At 38.0% G+C, this 23,386-nt stretch overlaps 1 protein-coding gene across 6 annotated transcripts in view; it reads right to left on the bottom strand.

The window, feature by feature from the left end:
* The window catches only part of TASP1 (taspase 1), a 248,285-nt gene that overhangs the window by 171,250 nt on the left and 53,649 nt on the right, over nt 1-23,386 (bottom strand). For all 6 annotated transcript variants that reach the window (XR_011489320.1, XM_070471902.1, XM_070471900.1 and 3 more), the window contains one exon: nt 14,984-15,063. Coding sequence is in view for 5 of the 6 variants with exons in the window: in XM_070471902.1 (XP_070328003.1) it covers nt 14,984-15,063 (80 nt within the window). In the remaining variant the exon portion in view is untranslated. The remainder of the gene's footprint in view (nt 1-14,983; nt 15,064-23,386) is intronic.

The following is a 23,386-nucleotide window of genomic DNA, read 5'->3' on the forward strand; positions in this document are numbered from 1 at the left end:
CATATCCAATAAAACTTACTTCCAAAAACTAAAGTGAAATAAAAATAGCTTCAGGTGAACAAGAATGAACAAATTCACCACTGGTCAGACCCTATGCTAATGAAAATACTAAAGGGTGGGCTTCAGTAACAGACAAAATAATACAAAGTGAAAGCTCAAAGACACAAAAAGGTAAGGAGACAGGTAGGGAATTACATGCAAAGGAAAGGGTATACGGCAAATATAAATGAAAATTAACTAATAATACAATGATTAAAGTTTCATGGCACTTTTAAGTACATATTAATTTCCCCCAAATTGATGTAAATTAATCAAAATAACAGTGGAAAAATAACAAAGATCTTCTAACATATCACTTTTAAGATTAAACAAGAAAATGTTAAATAACGAAAAACAAACCTTAGGAAAATTAGGTGGAAAAGGAACCAGAGCTGCCCTCAGAACAAAGTCTAAGAACAATACGGTAGTAATGGATCCCCCTCCCCCCAAAAAAAGGGTAATGGAACTGACCAATAAGTTTACAAACACACTCATGTATATTCTAAGAGAATTAGAGAATAACACTGATATTTCATACCAGTTGGAAACCTACATGTTATTCAGTAAACTTTCTTGGCACAATATGTTACCTACTTGGGGAAAAAAGTACAAGTAAATTCCTACCTCACACTACACACAAAACTGAAATCATGCAATAACAATTTAAACATATAAAATCTAAACAAAGAAGTCCAAAAAGATTAAACCATCACACATGAGACATAAATATCAGTCTTTTTATATCAGTCTTTTTGAGAAAGACTTTACTTTGTTTTTAACTTTGGAGTATTTTACATTGAATGTGATCAAAGTCAGAATCCATCAAAAAGATGGTTCATTAATGGGCTTCTGGTTCAAGATGGCGCAGTAGAAGGACAAACACATATCTCCTCCTGCAAGAGCACCAAAATTGCAACTAGCTGTTGAACAACAGGAGGATGCTGGAACCCACCAAAAAAGATACCCCAAATAAAAAGACAAAGAAGAAGCCATAGCGAGATGGTAGGAGGGGTGTGATCACGATAAAATGAAATCCAGTACCCACTGGGTGGGTGATCCACAAACTGGAGAACAATAACACCAAAGAAGCTGTCGCACTAAGGTGAAGGTTCTGAACCCCATGTCAGGCTTACCAGCCTGGGGATCCAACAAAGGGACTGAGAATCCCCGGGGAATCTGACCTTGAGGGCCAGCAGGGTTTTGATTATCGGCCTTCCAGAGGACTGAGGGAAACAGAGACTTCAGCCTTGGAGGGCACAAATAAAATTTTACATGCACCAAGACCCAGAGGAGAGCAGTGACCCCAAAGGAGACTGAACCAAAACTACCTGCTGGGGTTGGAGGGCTTCCTGGGGATGTGTGGGTCAGCAGGGGCTCACCACAGGGATGGAAGGTCCCCCTTGGTGTAAACCCTCTTGGACTTTCCCATAGAACCCGTAGACCCCAGGGCTGGGTCACCTCAGGCCAAACAACTACCAGGGAGGGAGAGTAACCCCATTCATCAGCAGATAATTGGATTAAAGCTTTACTGAGCAAGGCCCTGCCCACCAGAGCAAGACCCAGTTTTTCCCATTGCCAGCCACTCCCATCAAGAAGGTTACACAAGCCTCTTAGCCTCAGCCATCAGAGGGCAGACAGAAGAAGCAAGAAGAAGCACAGCCTCACAAAACATTACAGAAAGTTAACCATAATGAAAAAGCAGAAAGTTATGTCCCAGATGAAGGGACAAGATAAAACCCCAGAGAAACAACTAAATGAAGTGGAGACAGGCAACTTTTCAGAAAAAGAATTCAGAATAATGATAGTGAAGATGATCCAGGATCTCAAAAATAGAATGGAGGCAAAGATTGAGAAGATGCAAGAAATGTTTACCAAAGACCTAGAAGAACTAAAAAACAAAGAGATGAATAATACACTAGAAGGAATCAATAGCAGAATAACTGAGGCAGATGAACGGATAAATGACCTAGAGGACAAAACGGTGGAAATCACTGCTGCAGAACAAAATATAGAAAAAAGAAGGAAAAGAAATGAAGACAGCCTAAGGGACTTCTGGGACAACATTAAACACACCAACATTCGCATTATAGGGGTCCCAGAGGGAGAAGAGAAAAAGGACCTGAAAAAATATTTGAAGACATACAGCCAGAAACTTTTCAAACATGGGAAAGGAAATAGTCAACCAAGTCCAAGAAGCTGAGAGTCGCAGGAAGGATAAATCCAAGAAGGAATACACCAAGACACACAGTAATCAAACTGACAAAAATTAAAGACAGAGATAAAATATTAAAAGCAACAAAGGAAAAATGACAAATAACATACAAGGGAATTCCCATCAGGCTATCAGCTGATTTCTCAACAGAAACTCTACAAGCCAGAAGGGAATGGCATGATATATGTAAAATGATGAAAGGGAAGAACCTGCAACCAAGAACACTCTACCCAGCAAGACTCTGCTTCAGATTTGATGGAGAATTCAAAAGCTTTCCAGACAAGCAAAAGTTAAGAGAATTCAGCACCACCAAACCAGCTTTACAACAAAAGCTAAAGGAACTAGAGAAGTTCCTGCCTAGGGAAGGCAGGAAACACAAGAGAAGGAAAAGACCTACAGAAAGTAAGTCAAATCAACTAAGAAGAGTAACAGGACCATACAAATCAATCATTACCTTAGATGTCAATAGACTAAATGCACCAACCAAAAGACAGACTGACTGGGTAGATGAAAGCATGTGGGTGTGTGCGCCTTCACTTACCACATCACTCTGCTGGACCCCCCCAAATTTTATGTAATTATTTTATATTGTTAAGTTAATCATGTTCCCATTAAGGCTTGCAATTGCAACTATCTTTTATTTTTTGTCTCGCTATTGATTGTGAAAACTGATAAACACCTTCTACTATTGCAATTATGTAACTATTACTCACTTAATACCACTCACTTAATACCATTGTATTAATCATGATTGCTCAACAGAAAAATAATAGAACTCTATATCACCAGAACTAGGATTAACAGAAAAACCTGTAATCACTTTTTAAAATCTAGATGCGTATCAGAATTATTTGAATTTTTTTTGAAAAATACAAATGGCTCAGGTATTGCTTTTTTTCTCCAGAGGTCCAGATGTTTCTAATGAGTAGTCATGCTTAAAAACAACCAGAGTATATGATGATCTTTTACTTTTATCTAGTTTGTTTCATTTCTATTTTATATTCAGTGTTCCCAGTTTATTTAGTTTATGTTCTCTAATTTCTCCATCTTTTTTTAATGTTCTTTTTCAAGCCTTATCTAGTAGAAACATTTTTGCATACATATATATAAATATGTATAATATATATTTTTGAAAACTTATGAATTTTTGCCTAACTAAAAAATTATGACATTTTGATTCTACTTGTTTGATTTAGTATGAATAGAATGCTAGATTTCTAATTAAAAAATAGATATGAAACTTTGTTCCCTAATTCTCCAGGCCAAAATACTGGATGTGGGTAGCCTTTCCCTTCTCCAAGAGATCTTCCCAACTCAGGGATCAAACTTAGGTCTCCTGCATTGCAGGCAGATTCTTTACCAGCTGAGCCACAGGGAAGCCCAAGAATACAGGAGTGGGTACCCTATTCCTTTTCCAGCAGATCTTCCTGACCCAGTAATTGAACTGGGGTCTCCTGCATTGCAGGCGGATTCTTTACCAACTGAGCTATTAGGGAAACCGAGTTAAAAAAATAGATATGAAACAAACAACAAAGGTTTACTGTATAGTATAGGGAACTATAGTCAATACCTTGTGATAACTTATGGTGGAAAATAATTTTAAAAATAATATGTATGTATTTGTATAACTGAATCACCTTGCTATGTACCTGAAACATTGTAAGTCAACTATACTTCAGTAAATATATATATTTTTAAAACATTTTTAAAAGATGGTTCATTGATAAAAAACCACATAAAATTTTAAATGTCATAAGGCAAAAGATATCATATGCAAAAGTAAATTATAAATGACATTTTTAAAAATTTTAAAGTATATGCAAATAGTTATGAGATAAGATTAATATCCCTAAATCAGAATGGTCTAATATAAAATTAATAAGTTGGAAATACAATTAAGATGGTAGAGTAGGAAGCACCAGGAATCTGTCCCTGCACTAAGACAACAACTGGTGTGCTAGAATCCGGCTAATATAAGTATTATGGAACTCTGGAGTCTATTAAAGGGGAAGATTTCCAGGGGAAGCCGTGGATATAAACTGTGGCTAATTTGGGTGAATTTCAGCTCATAGTGCAGTAGCCTCCACCAACTCCCTACTCCCAACCCTGCGGCAGGCAGCCAGACACACATTCCTACAGCAGCTTGCATATAGCTTGTGAGAGCCAGGTGAGCAATAGGGACCCTATCCTCCAAATACCAGAATCTATGCTCTGATTGCTGGTTCTGGGCTGAGGTACAGACTCAGAGACAGCCAGACATTGCTGCAATGCCTCTCCCTCCAGCTGAAGTGACCTCCAGGGAATTTAAAAGGCTACTGCTTTTTCCTCTTGTCAGAGACAGACACTTAAGGATATACAAATGGCCAATAAGCACAGGAAAAAATATTCAACAGCATAATCATTAGGCAAATGCAAATAAAAATCATGAGATACCACCTCATATGCATTAGGATGACTGTTACAAAACAAACAAATGCAGAAAATAACAAGGGTTGATGAGGCTGTTGAGGGCTTCCCAGGTGGTGCTAGTGGTAATGAACCCACCTGCCAATTCAGGAGATTTAAGAGAGACACGGGTTCAACCCCTGAGTTGGGAAGATCCCCTGGAGAAAGGCATGGCAACCCACTCCAGTGTTCTGGCCTGGAGAATCCCATGGACAGAGCAGCCTGGCAGGCTGCAGGGGGTCACAAAGAGTGTGACTTAGCACTGATGAGGCTGTGGAGAAACTGGAACCCTAGTACACTGTTACTGAGAATTTAAAATGGTGGAGCTACAGTGAAAAAGAGTACAATGGTTCTTTGAAAAGTTAAAAACAGAATAACCAGATAATCTGGCAATTTCAACTCTGGGTAACCAAAAGAATCAAAAGCAGGTATTTATACACCTATGTTCACAGCAGCAATTATGCATAATAGCCAAACACTGGAAGCAACCCAAGTTGATTCAACCCATTCAAGGTATAAATGGATATACAAAATGTAGTGTATACATAAAACAGAATACTATTCAGCCTTAAAAAGAAATTCTGACATGTGCTACAATATGGCTAAACCTTGAGGACATGATGTAAGTGAAACAGGCCTGTCACACAACAAAAAATGTATAGTTCCACTTATAAAAGGTAACTAGAGTAGTCAAATTCATAGGGACAGAACTCAGAAAGTTGGTTGCCAAGGGCCAGGGGGAAGGACACCAGGGAGGAGTTAGCATTTAATGAAAACAGAGTTTCAGTTTTTCAGATGAAAAGCATTTTGTAGACAGATGGTAGTCACAGTTGTACAGTGTAAATATAATTAAAGCCACTGAAATGTACCATTAAAAATGTTTAAGATGGTAAATTTTACATTGTGTATTTTAGCAAAATTTAAAAATAGATTTATGAAAAAATGTACATGAATTTTTATTATAATAGCCCCGAACTGGAAATACCCAGATGCCTTTCAGTGGATAAAGGATTAAACAAACAGTGGTATATCCTCTGTTTAGCAAGTAAGATGGTACAAGCTATTGATAAGCACAATCACCTGGATGAATCGCAAGAAAATACTAACTGATAAAAAAGCCAGTTCCCAAAAACTCATATCCTGTAGAACACCATTTATATAACATTCTTGAAATGACAAAATTATACAAATGGAGAAAGATTAGTAATTGCCAGGTGTCAAGGAAAGGGTGAAGGTGGGAGGTGAGTGGGTGAGACTATAAAAGAGCAACATGCGCGATCCCTGTGGTGATGAAAGTGCTGTTATCTTGACTGTCAATACCTTGAATGTGATATTATACTATTAGTTTGGCAAGATGTTCCCATGGGAGGAAACTGGGCAAAAGGTACATGAAATCTCTCTATATTATTTCTTAGGATTGCATGTGAATTTATAAGTACTTCAAAATAAAAAATTTGAAACTGGCCATATTAACTAGCCATATGAAATTAAGTGTTGATATATCTATGCTAAAACTCTGCAATGTTATTATGAATTGTTAATATGTTAATATCATGCTATCTTTCAAAGTACCCTAAACAGAGGCAGAAAAACTACTGAATATAAGAACACAACCCAGCCATAGAAAAGAAGAAAACAGGATTCTTTGTGACAGAATCATGCCCCTAAACTGATAGAATAAGATGTCCTTAATCTACTCTTTACTTAATTTAAAGATGTACCACAGGACCTACCAAAGCATAAAATAGCTGAAAATTAAGGAATAGATGGTAGCAACTTTGTAGCACAAACTAAGGTTGTCCTTTACCAAAGGAAAACAAAATTACATCGCTTTCAACTTCAACCTTAATAAACTTTCTAGAAGAATTCAAAAGAATGTACGTATTCTATCCCAGACATTCTGAAACTGAATGCACCGAAATTACCTACAAAACTTTAAAAACATCAGATGCCTGGGGCCCATCTAAAAGTTGCTGTTTTAATTGATTTTGAGTGCAGCCAGGACATCTCAAAGCTCCCCAGTGACTGACGCGCAGTCAGAGCGGAAAACCACCGCTCTAATGGTCACACCTAACTCCAGATAGGATCAGTCACTAAAATCATCGTATCAGTCAATGCTACAGAGCCAAGCCTATTCAATTCTGCTGAGGCCACACCACCAAGATCATCTTCATATCCAACATATGGTGAGGATGATATTAAGAGTCAACATTTGAGTATTTCTACGGACCAGAAATTGGAGTAGAAATTCTTTACAATATACATTATTTCAAGGAATCACAACATCTCCATGAGAAAAGTTTCTAGGAGGTAACTTGCCCCTGATCATAAAGGCCTCCAAGGGATGTGGTCATAGTATGAGCTACTGTGTGGTCATCAAAGGCACCAACGGTAAACAGCCAGATTCCTCAAAAGTACACAGTAAACCACTTAAGAATCTGGCAATTGCCTGCAAAATAGTAAATGCACATCCTGTATGAGTCAGTAAGTCTACTTCCAACTATTCAGCACAATAAACATATATATATATATATATATATATATATATAAAGTGATGTGTACAAGAACATTCATGAAATCATCAATGTTAATGGCAAAAACTAGAAACAACCTGAGTGCTTATCAATAAAAGACTAAATAAATTGGTAAAATGCTACTCAGCAGTTTAAAGTTAATCCATCTCTATACATATCAACATGGACAGATTTCAAAGTACTCCTTGCTGACTGACAAAAAGATATTTTTAAAAACCATATTATAATACTACCTACCTAAAAACTAAGGATACTGCAGTATGATACCATTTATCTACTCATAAAAAGAATACTACTACACATTTCTGGATTTCCCTGGTGGCTGAGACGGTAAAGTGTCTGGCTACAATGCGGGAGATCTGGGTTCGATCCCGGGGTCGGGAAGATCCTCTGGAGAAGGAAATGGCAACCCACTCCAGTACTCTTGCCTGGAAAATCCCCTGGACGGAGGAGCATGGTAGGCTACAGTCCATGGAGTCACAAAGAGTCAGACATGACTGGGTAACTTCACTTCACTACACATTTCAACATTTCTGTTGGAACAGAGAGAAGCAAATCAAAGAGGTAACTGTGCTTATCAGACTAGGCAGGAGACTGCAAATGGTAATGGAAGTATAAAGGAAGACCAGGTTTATGGAGAATTCTCCAATATTTAAGAAAACAATATATTCCTATGCCATGCAATTAAAAAGTAGTAATACAATGTTTAAATATAATTATTTATATTATTTTATTATTATAGGGCTTCCCTAATAGCCCAACTGGTAAAGAATCCGCCTGCAATGCGGGAGACCTGGGTTCAATTCCTGGGTCAGGAAGATCCCCTGGAGAAGGGAAAGGCTACCCACTCCAGTATTCTGGCCTGGAGAATTCCATGGACTGTATAGTCCACAGGGTCACAAAGAGTCAGACATGACTGAGCGGCTTTCACACATTTACAAAACATAAAGCTTTTATCAGAGTAACCCACAGATCAATTATTATAAACTCTGGACAGAATTTTTTAATTGAAAAAAAAAAACACCTATTTGAAGGCAAATGATCAAAAGCTGACAAAAATAGGGGAGGATTCAACCACTGAAAGAAACACAATGGGTAAGATCCAAATTCAAATGGCTTTTCCCACGAGGCACTCCCTGCTCTGTGAGATGCACAGAAAATAGAGCTCAGGTAGAAAACTACAGTCTTACCAGTTGGAAAGGCAGGAGTGTGGGGCTACTGAAGTCACTGGAAAGTGAGGAAGGAATCCTGCAAGGGAGAAATCCACAAAAGGAAGCCCAAAATCTATGTGTGTGTTAGCCCCTCAGTCATGTCTGACTCTCTGCAGCCCAGGGACCACAGCCCGGCAGGCTCCTCTGTGCATGGAGTTCTCCAGGCAAGAATACACGAGTGGGCAGCCACTCCCTTCTCTAAGGGTCTCCCCAACCCAGGGATGGAACCCTGGTCTCCTGCACTGCAACAGAGCCACTACGGAAGCCCCAAATCTATGTCAGAGTCCCCTCAAATCTTGAATGAGAGCTTAACTCTCACTCATACGGGATGCAAGATTCCATGGAGGTCACAGAGGGACTTCCCCGATGGTCCAGCTGATAAGACTCTGCGCTCCCAATGCAGGGGGCCCAGGTTTGCCGCCTGGTCAGGGGACTAGATCTCGCATGCCACAACAAAGGCCCTGCAAGTGCGAACGGAAAAGCCCACATGCCACAACTAAGACCTGGGGCAGCCAAATTTAAAAAAAAAAAAAATAGTTCGAGGGAAATAATGGCCGAAAAGTGGACAGATGCTTTAGTAAATACCCACTGTCCGAGAGACAAAGTTTGAGACTTTCCAATGTACACCCCAGAAAGGCCACACCTCAGGAATAAAGACCACAAGCTGGTACTAAGGGACAAGTCTAGAATTAAGGACAAAACTGAAACAGATGTATTTTAACAAAGCCTGAACCCAGGCTGCGACAACATCAAGGTGATCTGCAAATAACTTAATTACATACTAGAACAAGTTCAACATCATTCAAAGGAAGATAAACCATAGTTTCTAAAATGTATCATCCACATGCTCAAGTTGTAATTTAAAAAGAAAAAAAGTTTGAGACATGCAACTAAATGGAAAATTTGTGACCAAGGTCACGAAAAAAAATCTATCAATTGAAACTGACGCACAGATTACCCAGATTTCAGAATTACCAAAGATTTCAAACAATTAAAATATTGTTATTAATAACAATGATATTATCAATTACATTGATAAATATGTCAACAATGGATATAGTGAGTGAAGATATGGGAAATTTCAAGACAGAGATAAAAGTTGTTTTTTTTTTTTTTTAAGGAAAACTTTAAAACTGAAAAACACAACATCTTGCACTTACTTTTTAAAATCATAACAAAAAATTAATATCAAATTAGATACTGCAGGAGGAAAGATAAACAACCTCAGAGACAATTCAACAGAAACCACACAAATAGAAGAAACATGATGGTTAGTTTTATTTGTCAGAGTGACTGAGCCAGAGTGCCCAGATATTGGTCAAACACCATTCCGGGCGTGTCTGTGAGGGTATGCTTGCTGAGGATGGGATTTACATTGAAGTTGACAGAGTAAAGCAGATTGCCCTCCCTAAACTGGTGGACCTCATCTAATCAGCTCAGAGTCTTAACAAAACAAAAAGGCAGAGACGCTCCCCTGAGTAAGAGAGAAATCTTCCTGCCTGACTGCCTTTGAACTAGAACACTAACTTTTTCCTGCCTCAGCCTTGAACTGAAACATTAGCTCTTCCTGGTCCTGAGCATGCCAGCCTTCACACTGAAGCTACACAGGCCAGGTGACCTCCTGGTTCTCAGGCCTTTGAACTTAGACTGAAATTACCCCATTGACTCCCCTGGTCTCTAGCATGGTGTCTGATCCTGCAGATCTTGGGACCTGTTGATTTCTACGACTGCATGAGCCAATTCTTTATAATATCTCATATATAGATAAATACTGGTTCTGTTTCTATGGGAATCTTGATTATCACAGAAAGCAGAGAACAAACACTGGGGGAGAAAAATCAGAGCTTGAATACCACATGAAAGTGTCAAAGTTTACTAGAGGTGAAATGGAAGTCAGGGAAACAGATGAGCGACAGCAAGAATATGAGGGAGAGCAACTGTTTAAAAACTGGATCCACAACAAAACCAGCACAAAGAAAAACAAATCTGGCAAAAACAAATATAAAGAGCAATTCTTAAAAGCAGCCAAAGAACAAGACACATTATACACAGGAAAGCAGTAACAATCATGTTTGACTTCCGAACAGGAACAATGGAATCCAGAAGAGAATGGAATAACATCGTTAAGTGTCCAAAAGATACAATGGAATATCATTCAGCTATAAGAAGGAAATGCTGATACATGCTACAATATAGATGAACCTTGGAAACATACTAAGGAAATAATCTAGACACAACAGGACAAATATTATGGGATTCCATTAGAAAAGGGACCTAGAATAGGCAAATTCATAGACAAAGAAAGTAGAAGAGAGGTTACCAGGGGCAGGAAAGAGGGGGAATGGGTAATCACCGTTTACTAGATACAGAGTTTCTGGCTGAGTTAAGGAGACAACAGAAATGGACAGTGGTGACAGTTAATCAGCACTGTGAATGTACTTAGTACCACTGAATCATACACCTAAAAACTGTTAAAATAGCAAATTTTACATTATGAATATTTTACCACAATTTTTTGAAAGTGCTAAAAGAAAAAAACCTGCCAACCTAGAAGTCTATATCCAAAAAAAATGTCTTTTCAAAGCAAAAGCAAACTAAGGATTTTTTTTTTTTTTTTTCAGATAATGAAAACTGAGAAAATTTTCCACTACCACATCTACCACATTACCAGAAAAGCTTTAGCATTCCAGGCTGAAGGAAATGATGCCAGAAAGAAATTCAAATCTACATACAGGAATGAAATAAGTAATTATATGTGAAAATGTGTAAGAAATTTAGGATAAACCTTAGAAAGACATTCTCAAAGTTGAAGGAGAACAAAAACCTACAAATTATGCCACCTAAAGGTAATCAAGTATAAAGCATTATCATTAACCAGTACCAAAATACCATTTTATTTCTAGTGAGGATTAAACAAATGGCTGATTACCGGATGGTATTTAAAATTTCTTTAATCTAAATAATAGGTATAGCTTCTCCTTTTAAATGTGTAAGTCAAAACCATTCTTTTTTGCCAAAACAAAAAAATAAATATACTGCTTAACTTTCAAACACCTTTTTTATTCAGAGATTTCTTGTTGATTGGGTATATGTCATAAAAAAAAAAAACTATGGCACCTTATATTTTTCTTATTCCAAGTATAAAATACTAATATATAGTCAAAAATAATTTTGCCATCTTGCAAAAATCTAGTACCATTTTATAACATGTTTTTATATAAATGTTCTGAAGTAAAATTGGCAGACTGAATGCATGAATTCATCCCCATGTCCTACTAAAAATTTACGAGAAAGAAATTTAAGTGGGGAGAAAGACTGGCAGACACCAGGGGTGAGTATAAGAGTGGTATCAGCACAGTTTTAGAAAATAGAAAGCTAGTAACTAACTGAGCAGAGGAAGATGAACTCCAATGCCCACTAGCCAGGACATCACAAAGCAAACAAATCTCGGCCAAACTAAACTAACTTCTGCCAAAGAAACATCAAGAGAACTTGAAATAGAGGCACCTGGTGTGTCTGAAAGCCAGGTCAGGACTGAAAACAGGAGAACAGGGAGATGGAGATGCCCAGATCCTTTCCTTGTGTTGCAGAAAACATGGAGTTAACTCCTGGAGAGACTGAACCAGATGGGCCCTAATTTAGCGGACATGCAGCACAGCTGGGAGCAGGCAGGGACTCTACCTGAAGAAACAGACTTGGACGTAAAAGCCTGAGGAAGGCAAGGGAACACCTCCAGCCCTTCCCATGTTCTATACCCAAATACCAGCTACCGCCCTGCCAGAGGTGGGAAGACGTCTCTTCCTAACCCATGGGAAGAAATGCAGAGAGAAATGACCAGGCCTCCTCTCTTGAGGTCAAACAGACCTGCCCCTCACACAAAGCTGCCAACGGGCCTGTAGGCGCCTCACTCGGGAATATGGAACTGCAGAGGGTCACTAGGTAGTTGAGGAAATTAGCAAACATGTATTAGTGTGTGAAACACACAAAGTAAGACAGAGGAAGCAGAAATAGCAGATAAGAGCAAGTTTCAAACCATAATATCCCAAGAGAGAGAGCAAAAATGCTGAGTTCATGAAACAAGAAAAAGGATATCATGTTTTAAAAGTATTAATCACAGATCCATGGATCAGAACCCACCAGGCTGCTCTGTAAAGCCACGGGATTTCCCAGGCAAGAGTACTGGAGTGGGTACCTATGCTGTCCCCCAAGGGATCTTCCCAACTCAAGGATCAAACCCACATCTCCTGCATCTTGGGAGTCTATACCTGCTGAGCCCAAAAATATTAAAATCAAAACTACAAATTCATTAGAAGTAGGAGATTTGAAAGAAAAAATTGAAGAAACTTCCCAGAATATAGGGCAAAAGACACAGATTTTTATAAGGAGGGGAAAAAAAGTAATTTTTGAAAAGGATACATAGGATTAAAGCACAAGATCCAACCTCTAATTCGTAGATATTAGAAAAATATAATAGAGAAGAGGTAGGCAGAAATGTTACCACAAGATTTTCTAAAAAAATCTCCCCATCTTTCTAAAGTCCATATATATGTGTTAGTATACTGTAATGGTCTTTATCTTTCTGGCTTACTTCGCTCTGTATAATGGGCTCCAGTTTCATCCATCTCATTAGAACAGACATATTTCCAGATGGAAAGTCCAAAAGAGAACTCAGTAATCATAAATAGAAAAACAGACTCATCCCAAAGTATCATTGTCATAATAAGAACATGGAATTAAGAACGTCCTTTGAAAGAGGGGAAAAGACCACCACAAAGAACTGGGAACCAAAATGCCAATGGACTGCATAATAGCAAGATTGGAAGTTAGAAGATAGAGCAATTTCTTCAGAAACCTAAGTGAAAGTGACTTCCCATCTTTCATATACCAACTGTGGGAGTAAAACAAGAAGAAGAAAAAAAAAAACCCACACATGACTTCAGGAAGCAGCCACTCTGACACTGGAGAGAGGAAAAGCCAGATCCAGAGTGATGGGGCAGTGAGAGCAGACGACAGCGGCACGGCAGGCCCAGGGGCGCCCAGGCAGACCCAGGTCGCCAAGGGGCCTGTGTCCAGGGAAGAACAAATCACAACTGGCAGGGCAGCCCTGGCCCAAGTTCCACTGGGGAGAGCTTAGGGCGGAACTAGTGATCAGGAGTGTGAGAATACAGAGGCCTCATCCTCCCTGCCCGCCCTGCACACACTTCTCCCGCCAGCCTCTCGCTAGTCCGACGTTCAGTGACATTAAACTCAGTTTGTGAATATGTTACTAACAGCTGGTCCTTGCTAGACACTTGCTGTGACACATAATTATATCTTTTTTCTACAGCTTGGTTTCCTTGGAGCCAATGAGTCCTCATTTTTTTATTTGATTATTTAAATTATACTCATAGATTACTTAATAAAATCTCTTTTTAAAAATTTTAAGTTGTGTATGTTTTTAAACAATTTCTTTGTTTTATGAATAAATATGCAGCCATGACTTCTTTCTCAAGACAGACATATGAAACACACAAATATAGATATTTATATACATTTTTTTACTTTTTAAAGTCATTATTAATCATTATGTCTTTATAACAATTTCTAGTTACTTTATAACATTTCATTATAAGATATGTAATGGTTTATTTCCTTACATTCTTCTGGGTTGGATATAAGAGTTTTTCAAAATTTTTTATAATTTTTTTATGTTTTTCTTTCTCTTTTTCTTAACTGAAGTATAGTTGATGTACAATATTATATAAGTAGCAGATATACAGTATAGTGATTCACAATTTTTAAAGCTTATACCCCATTTATAATTATTAGCTACATCCCCTGTGTTGTACAACATATCCTTATAGTTTATTTTATACATAATAGAATTTCTTTTACATTTCTAATAAATGCTCACTGAGCACCCTTCATTTGTCTATATCTCTAATGACAAGTTCAGAGAAGCAGAATGGGTTTAAGGCTTTTGATTTATATTACTCAGCACCATCCTCCAAAATTTCTGCCAATCTACAGTTGTACCTACAATGTACTGTGTTCATTTGACCACACACTTACCTTCACCAAGTAAGAGGGATTTAACAAGTAAGATTTAACATGTATGCATCTTAATTTAAATGTCCCTATTAGTTATGTTGTATTATCTATTTATGATTTTTGACCTTTTTTCTATTTTTTTTGTTTTTCCTTCTCCTACACTTGGTACTGAGATAGGCCGTCTTCAGCTCACGGATTGGTAAATGTTGACCTATGTTTTCTCTCTCTTTAAGTGGGTGGTATTATGGTTTTACTGTCAGTAACTATTTTAAGTAGCCTACAAGGGATCCTTTAACAATACTTCTATAAAAGCATGAGAAAGCAGGGGTGGGGGGACCTCAGGAATATAAAGTTGACTGAAAATCAGCTAACTTTCTATGTATCTTTTAACTAAAATATTTCAACATACAAGATTTCTTCCTTAAATACATGGTGCTACATGGATCAAAAGCAATGTAACACTTTCAGGTATAGATGCTAATACAGCTTAATTTTGAAAAGATTTTACTCACTTGTGGTCATGATGCTGGGAGGGCAAGAGGGTATTCCATGATCTACTGCCCATCTGTAGGCTCCTTCTCCAACTAAAAAGCTAACAACAGAAAGATTATTCTTTTAAAAATCCAGTGTCATCCTCTCCTACATGTATACAGATAATAAATATATATATTTATTTATATACATATATAATAAAGTAATATAAGCAATATAATAAGGCAACTAAAAATTTTGCAATACTTCAAAATGGCTGTATACCAAAAGGCTTCATTTAATTTTTCCCCAAGTTAGAAATTTTACAACTGTAAACAGTAAATGGTATGATATCATTTGCAATAACTAATAAGCAAAAATTGGCAAAATGCAACATCATAAGTAAAAATAGTTGATTTCCCAGTGGAAAATATAAAGATTTATCTTGGATCAAAGTGGTTCTCAGTTTATGTACAAGAACTATTTTAATCATGTTAAGAGTTAAAGCTTAAGCAAATGTCTTCAGATTTGGTATTCTTGCCTAGCATAAGAGCTGGATCTATCCAAAATGAGTGGGGTACTTCCAGAGATGCCCAAACACAATGATATGCACTTACATTTCTAAGCCTCGATGCACACACACACACACATATATGACTCAGAATCATTTTCACTGAGGTAAGGTAATGTGGTGTGTCCCAGAAGTAATTTTTTTAAGCCCCAATGGCAGGTTTTAACATAACAGTAACTGAATAAAAGGATACTGTTAGCTAACTGTAAAAGACTTTCTTTCAAAGATTTCAAATAGCATGCAGGATAATTAACCACTCCTTTCCCTAACACAGTAATAGCAAGCAGTTACCACAATAATCAATCACTTCATCTCCTTCCACAGCCAACTTCTAAAAGATCTCAGCCAGCCAGTAATGGATTCCTTGAACTAGAGCCTACTCATTAGTTTCCTGCTCCCTATTTTTTGTTTTTGTTCCTCTAATCATCCAACAATAAAAACTCAAAGTAATACATATTGAAGTCTTTAGATTTGATTGTTAATAAGATCAATGACAGATTAGAAGAAAGTCAAAGTAGATATTTAGAAATATATTCAAACAGTTCCAAAGAGAAACTAGATGGTTAGGCTCAATAACTTTTCCAATATACACAGAGCTGGGAACTGAGGGAGCTTTAAAAAAAAAAAAAAAAAGAGGAGGGAGAGAGCCCACAAGAACAAACAACTTCACCTCTTCAAAATTCCATTTTTTAAAAAAATTCTAAAGGACTCCAAAAATAGAAAACAGTTCTCTTGTTCTTGTATCAAATGAAGACCACTGCAAAGAAACAGCCAAGAAAAGCTGTCACATAAAGGAAAACAGAAGAATAATTCAAGTAGGAACTTGGATGCAAGTTGAACTATCCTGATGGCATTTGTAGCACTTTCTCCTGCTCAGAAAAATACTTTGATATAAGAAATAACTTCTATTCATGTGAAAATGTAAAGGAGATGCTAAAGTAGTGCACAAAATGATCAAGACAGAAGTTTGGAGCTGAATCTAATATTCTCAGCACACCCACTGGTCATTTGGGGGTCGATCCCAGTATCTGGGATCAAAAGCATTTTATAAAATACACTTAGTGTTATTTTTCATTTCTCAGTCATTCAAAGATTTGATTCTAAATAAAATCAGGTTACCACTGTCTGCCATGCAAGTTTTTAAGTATGTTAGGTATTTTATAGTATTCACCAAGAAAGTGAGCATTTTGGATGCTTGTCCTATGGCTAAGAATTCTGAATACCCAACTTTCCTTACTATCAAAAATTACATGTCCAGTAGTTCAACATCACAAAAAATGGCATATAACTGCTTTTGATATCATTTTAAAATGCTATAAAGTTATGTGAGCTTGGTTAAAAACGATATGATCAAAAGGGCTTCCCAGGTGGTGCTAGTGGTAAAGAATCCACCAGCAATGCAGGAGATACAAGAGATGCAGGTTTGATCTCTGAGTCAGGAAGATCCCCTGGAGGAGGAAACGGCGACCCACTGCAGTATTCTTGCCTGGAAAATCCCATGGACGGAGGAGACTGGTGGGCTACAGTCCATGGCGTTTCAGAGTCGGACACGACTGAAGCAACCGAACACATCCTATCAAAAGCAAAAAATCACTTCCCAGAACACTAACTGCAGCACCAACTCAAATATTTCTCACATATTCATGATTCTCCAAGGAGAAAGCTTTCATAGAAGTTTCATCTCACTTCACTAGGAAACCCACCAACTCCACCTTGCCGACACACCCAGAGCCTGGCCACTCCCCAGCTCTCCCCTGCACTACCTCGGCCTGAGCCGCCTCCGTAGGCCTCCGGGATCGCTGCAACAGCCTAGTCACTCCCACGCTCGCCTTGCTCTGTTCCCTGCCTCGGTCCAGTCTCAACACACCGGCCACTGACACCCTTGGGAAACGCAAGTCAGGTAATGACACTCCTCTTCTCAAAACCCTGAGAAGCCCCTTGCGGAGCCTCCAGCAGAGTCTCCAGGCGCCCAGGTGATCTGGCCCTCTGTCCCCCCTCCTCCCCGCGTCTCCTCCTCCTCTTGGTTACTCAACTCCAGCTTCCTGTAAAAACACAAACGCGTCAAGGCAGCTCTGGCCGCGGGGCCTTCGCCATGACTGCCCAGTCAGGATCTTCCTTATGTTCCAATTGGCAAATTTCTCCATCTGTTTAAGTGTATCTCCTTGATGAGGCCTGAAACTCAATACTTTAAAACTACTCAACACACTACCCTCCTCTACCAGTACTCCTAATCTCTCTCCTTCTGCCCTTTTATACTTCTTCCACCTGATGACATACTATATACTGTATGTGTGTGCGCTCAGTAACTCAGCTGTGTCTGGCTCTTTGCAACTCCACGGACCAACCCAGGGATGGAACCCAGGTCTCCGTCATTGCAGGTGAATTCTTTACCATCTGAGCCACGGGGAAGCCCACATACTGTATAGCTTACATATTATCTCTATTGTTTACAGGTTTCCCTCAAGTAAACTGTCAGCTTCATTCAGAGCAGGGACCTTTGCTTTTCACTGATATCCACATAGCCACTCAGACAATGCCTAAAACACACTAATCATTAAACAAACAACTGCAAGATATTCAACAAAATAATAAGCGAGGGTGCCAAATTCTCCAAAGGACAGCGTTTTCCTGGTGTTACGTTCTCCTTAATTCACACCAGCATAAGTCTAAAGTGTTATGAAACAAAAGCAACAGTGAGCGGAGACCAGTACCGACTGGGGTGATAAGACCGTCTGCAAGCGGAGACACTGAACACTCAGTATACCGAACACTCAGAAGTGCACTGAGCTCAACCAGAATTTTATGGGTGGGAGCTATTTTCAAAAATCATGATGCTATTGTCAGTCTAAAAATGTGTAATTTAGTGATTTTAGAAAGCTCTCAAAACTGCTTAAAATGCATTATGCTAGATAAGAGAGAGAGAGAAGAAAACGATAGCTGCTTCTTTGGACTTCAAAACAGGTTTCTGCCTATTTTACCTATGACTTCTTTGTTTATCATAAATACACAGAACTGAAGAAAGACCATCAATTTGGTAGATACTGCTTATTTAAAGCTTACAAACACAGAAAGTGCAAATAAAGGAGAACCTGCTATATGTGGAAAAAGAAATAATGACCAAATTAAATAACAAGGATTTAACTCTTCTCAAAAATTTTATTGTAAAAATTTTCAAACACATACATTATAGTGAATAGTATAGCGAATCCAAACGGATCATCACCCTATTTCATCAATGATTAATACATTGCTAATCTTCATTTTCACTCCCATTGAGACTATTTTGAAACAAATCTCAGATAACACATAACTTCAAATATAAATATTTTAACGTCTCTGAAAAAGCAACTTTAAAAAAAAATACATAACCACAACATAACAAATTGACACCTTGAAAATTTTAACAATAAATCCTTAGAATCAAAAGTTTATTCAAATGATGTTCACATTTCCCTGATTTTTTCCCTAAAAGTTGTGCTATTATTGTTATCTTGCCTCATAAACTATTTTATTTGAGGGGAAACACAACTAATCTATCCATACTTTCTGATTAGTTGATAGGTCCTCCTATGTTTCTTCTAATCTATAAGTTTTTAAATATTCTTTTCACATTTATACAAAAGTACTAAAATCTGAATGAATTTATGAAATACAATAAGTTTAATTGCATTTTCAAATAAACAATGTACCAAAAACTAAATTCGCATCTCAAAAAATCGGAGGGTCTAATGAGCACTTTAGGTTAATTCGTATTAAACGTAAGGCAACAATGTTTTCCAAGCTTTCCCTTTTTCACCAAAAGAAACAAAATTTCCCAAAATTATAACTTGGACTTCCCCCATGGTACAATGGATAAGAATCTGCCCGCCAATTCAGGGGACACAGTTTCAACCCTTGATCCAGGAAGATTCCACATGCCAAGCAGCAACTCAACTGTGCACCAGGACTCTTGAGCCCACAGGCCGCAGCTGCTGAAGGCCGGACCCCAGGGCCCGTGCTCCGCAGTGAGAGGCCACCGCGACGAGGAGCCCACGCGCGGCAACTGGAGGGCAGACTCCCCTGCCACAGCTAGAGAAAAGCCACGCGCCGCGCCGAAGACCCCGCACAGCCAAAGTAAATACATAAGTGACATGAACCATGCAGTGAAAAAAGAAAACGCTAAGTCAAACAAAACTGTTAAAGTTTATGCTTATAAAAAATTATAACTTATTCTATAATAGGTTAGGAGTTAGCAATTTTTTTCAGCTAGAGGGCCAGACAGCAAATAATTTAGGCTTTGTACCCAGATGTTTCAGAAGCAACAGCTCCTTTGCAGAGCGCAAGCAGCCACAGACAATATGTACACAAGGGGGTGTGGCTGTGTTCCAAAAACTGTTATTGACAAAAACAGGCGGCAGACTAGATTTGTCCCATAGGCTGTAGTTTGACAACCTTTGTTCTAGATGGTAAGGCCTATCAAAGTTACACCACATCATCATGGAGGAGAAAAGAGTGAAAATATACTTTTATAAATAAAATCAACTTGGGAAAATAGGGCACAGTTTATGACAACAGTTCCACCAAATTTATGAAGGTATCAAATATTTAGCTAGTCTGACCAAACACCAATACTTAAATAATGCATCATGTCATGCTGACAAGAACCAGAAAATTAAAATATAAAAGATTATCAGCTAATAGAAATACCATTCCTCCTAAAATTCTGCTGAGGGGTTTTTTCCTTTTAAGAAAGCAATAGAGTTTACAAAATTCTAACAACTTTAGATGCAGCTGAAACAGATACACTCTCTGTCTTCCTCAGTGAAGTATACAGACAGATGAACTTTTTATTTGAAGACTTCTAAGAAAATACCCAATGCTTTGCTGCCCCCATAGTTACCTGCCTTTTCAACAGATGACACCAGAAGACCATGGTTTCTAAGTCTTTCATCTGCTTTTGATAGTTTTTATATCTCTATATCTAGCACACAGGAATTAAACAATAAATATTTGCTGAATGAAGGAATGGTAAGTGAATGAATAAATGGATGTAAACAGCTATTTCTTGCTATTATAAAAGAGTTTTACTGCCTTGTTATGAGTTCTAGTCTGCTGCTTCTAATGTGATATGGAAGGACTCCATAAAATTTCAATAGTATAACAAGTCAAGTAAGGTAGTCAGTTTCTCCATCTACAAAACGTATGTTATCCTCATAAATCATTTTATGATATTATGAGATAATGTATACGAATCACATAAAACAGTGCCTCTCATAGTGTATGAATGCAATAAGCGTCAACTATTATCATTACAGAAATTATATACTAGACTTATTAGGGTTGTGTGTAAACAAACTTAAAGTAAAAACATGATAAATTTAATTTATTTAGGATACTCAGGAGGCTTCCCTGGTGGCTCAGGCGGTAAAGAATCTCCCTGTGATGCAGGAGACCCAGGCTCAATGCCTGGATAGGGAAGATGCCCTGGAGGAGGAAATGGCAGCCCACTCCAGTGTTCTTGCCTGGAGAACTCCATGGAGAGAGGAGCCTAGTGGCTAAAGTCCATGGGGTTGCAAAGAATCAGACACGACTGAGCAACTAACAAACACACAGAACATTCAGGGAATCTGGGTTTTTTCCAACGCAGGTACGCAGTGCAGGTATTTGACAGATTTCTGCTTTTGGACAAGATGGAGTAACAAAGAATACATTTACACTCTTGCCTGAACCAATGGGAAAAAAAATCAGACAAAATACAGAAACGACAGTTTTCACACATTAGACAGTAGGCAGCATGGGACAGTGATCCGTGAGAGCAAGGAAACAAACAGGGTAAAGCTTGTGACCGCCCCGCTTACTGCCTGGAGAGTTTCCTGCCACAGCACAGGAACTCAGAGCAGGAACCCTGCAGTCTCTGTGAGCTGAAGACAGAGGGCTGGGCATCCAGAGATCCCAGGGGCCAGGCTTCACAGGGCAGAAACCCAGGGAAGAGAGAGCCACACAGGGAAAGGACTCCGAAAATGTGCAGAGCCCCTCCAGGCTTCAGCGGAGTACAGATCAGTGTAAGCGTAAAAGGAAATCATCAAAGTCTGGGAAAGAATAACACGAAAGTTTTAGAGGAAACAGTCCCCAAGTTCACAGAGGGCCAGGAACAGCTCCTGTTCCCACTAGTCACACTGGAAAAATAAAACCTCATTCTGGTTGCATCTGTTATAGTACTCAGAAGGGTTTTGCCTAGCAGCAAAGCAAAATTAGCTCAAGGCTAAATGCTTCTCTAGTTCGTGTAACAAAGTATAAAGCAAGGCCTGAAAGGATGACGCTGTCTCTAAATAAATTAACCACATTCTAGAATTAAAGTACAAAAATATCCAACATCAAATAAGGCAAATCTCACAATGTGTGGAATCTAATAAAAAAAAATTACCAAATGTGAAGAAGCAGGAAAATGTAACCTATAATGAGAAAAATCATTCCACTGAAAACCCAAAAATGACAAAGATGGTAGAATTAGTAAACAAAGATATTAAAAGTTACTATAATTGTATTCATATGCTCAAGAAGTTACAGGAAATATTAAACATGTTAACCAGATACACAGAAGAGATTTTTTTAAAGATACAAACCAAACTTCTGGAGATAAAAACTACAATGTCAGAAATGAAAAATAAACCAGATGGTATTAACAAGTAACTAAGTATTGCCAAAAAATAATTAGTAAACTTGAAAACAGCAGTAGAAATTATTCAAAATGAAACAAAGAGAAAAATGAATGGGAAAAATAAAAAAAATTATGAGTACCACTATGAGAGGTCAAATACACATGTAAACTGGAATCCTAGAAGACAGAAGAGGAGGGATCAGGAAAGACACATCTGAAGAAATAACAGCCAAAAATCTTTCCAAATTTGATGAAATATATCACTACATATCCAGGAAGCAAAATGAACACAAACAAAAGACATTACAAGAAAACTACAGACCAAAGTCTCTCATAAACACAGATGCAAAAAGTACTTACAAAAGTTAATAAATTGGATCCAGCAACATATAAAAGGATAATACATTGTAACCAAGTGGAATTTATTCCAGGAATGCAACTTTTACTTTAAGAGTCAAAAATCACCCAATCACTGTATCAACTGACTAAATAAGAAAGATCATCACAAATAGATACAGAGAAGTATTTGAAAAAGTACAACACCCATTCCTATTAAAAATTCTCAGCACATTAAGAAAAGAAGGAAACTTTCTCAACATGATAGAGAGTATCTATGATAAACCTATAGCAGCCATAATGTGCGTGAAAGTGTTAGCCATTCAGTCATGTCTGACTCTTTGCAACCCCATGGACTGTGTGGCCTGCCAGGCTCCTCTGTCTATGGAATTTTCCAGGCAGGAGTACTGGAGTTGGTTGCCCCTTACTCCAGAGGATCTTCCTGACCCAGGGATCAAGCCCGTGTCTCACGTACTGCAGGCAGATGCTTTACCATCTGAGCCGTGAGGGGAAGCCCATCGTATCTAAGGGTAAAGAACAAATGCATCCTCCCTAAGATTACAAATAAAGCAAGGGTGTTCACTCTCACCCTTCTATTTCACAGTGCATAGGAGGTGCTAGCCAGTGCAATACGGAAAAAGAAATTAATTAAAGGAATGCACATTAAAAAGGAAGAAATAAAAGTATTTTTATTCCCAGAAGACAGAATTATCTATGTGCAAAACTTTATGGACTCTATAAAAACAAAATGAGAACAAATGAATTTAGCAAATTTCCAAGCCAGAATATCAATATAAGGAAATCAATTATATATCTACATTGGTAAGGAACAATTGGTATTTAACTTTTAAAATGTGCAAGTTATCACAGCATCAAAAAGAAACACTTAAGTATAAATTT

The sequence above is a fragment of the Odocoileus virginianus genome, chromosome 9 (genome assembly GCF_023699985.2).
Source record: "Odocoileus virginianus isolate 20LAN1187 ecotype Illinois chromosome 9, Ovbor_1.2, whole genome shotgun sequence".
NCBI lineage: Eukaryota > Metazoa > Chordata > Mammalia > Artiodactyla > Cervidae > Odocoileus > Odocoileus virginianus.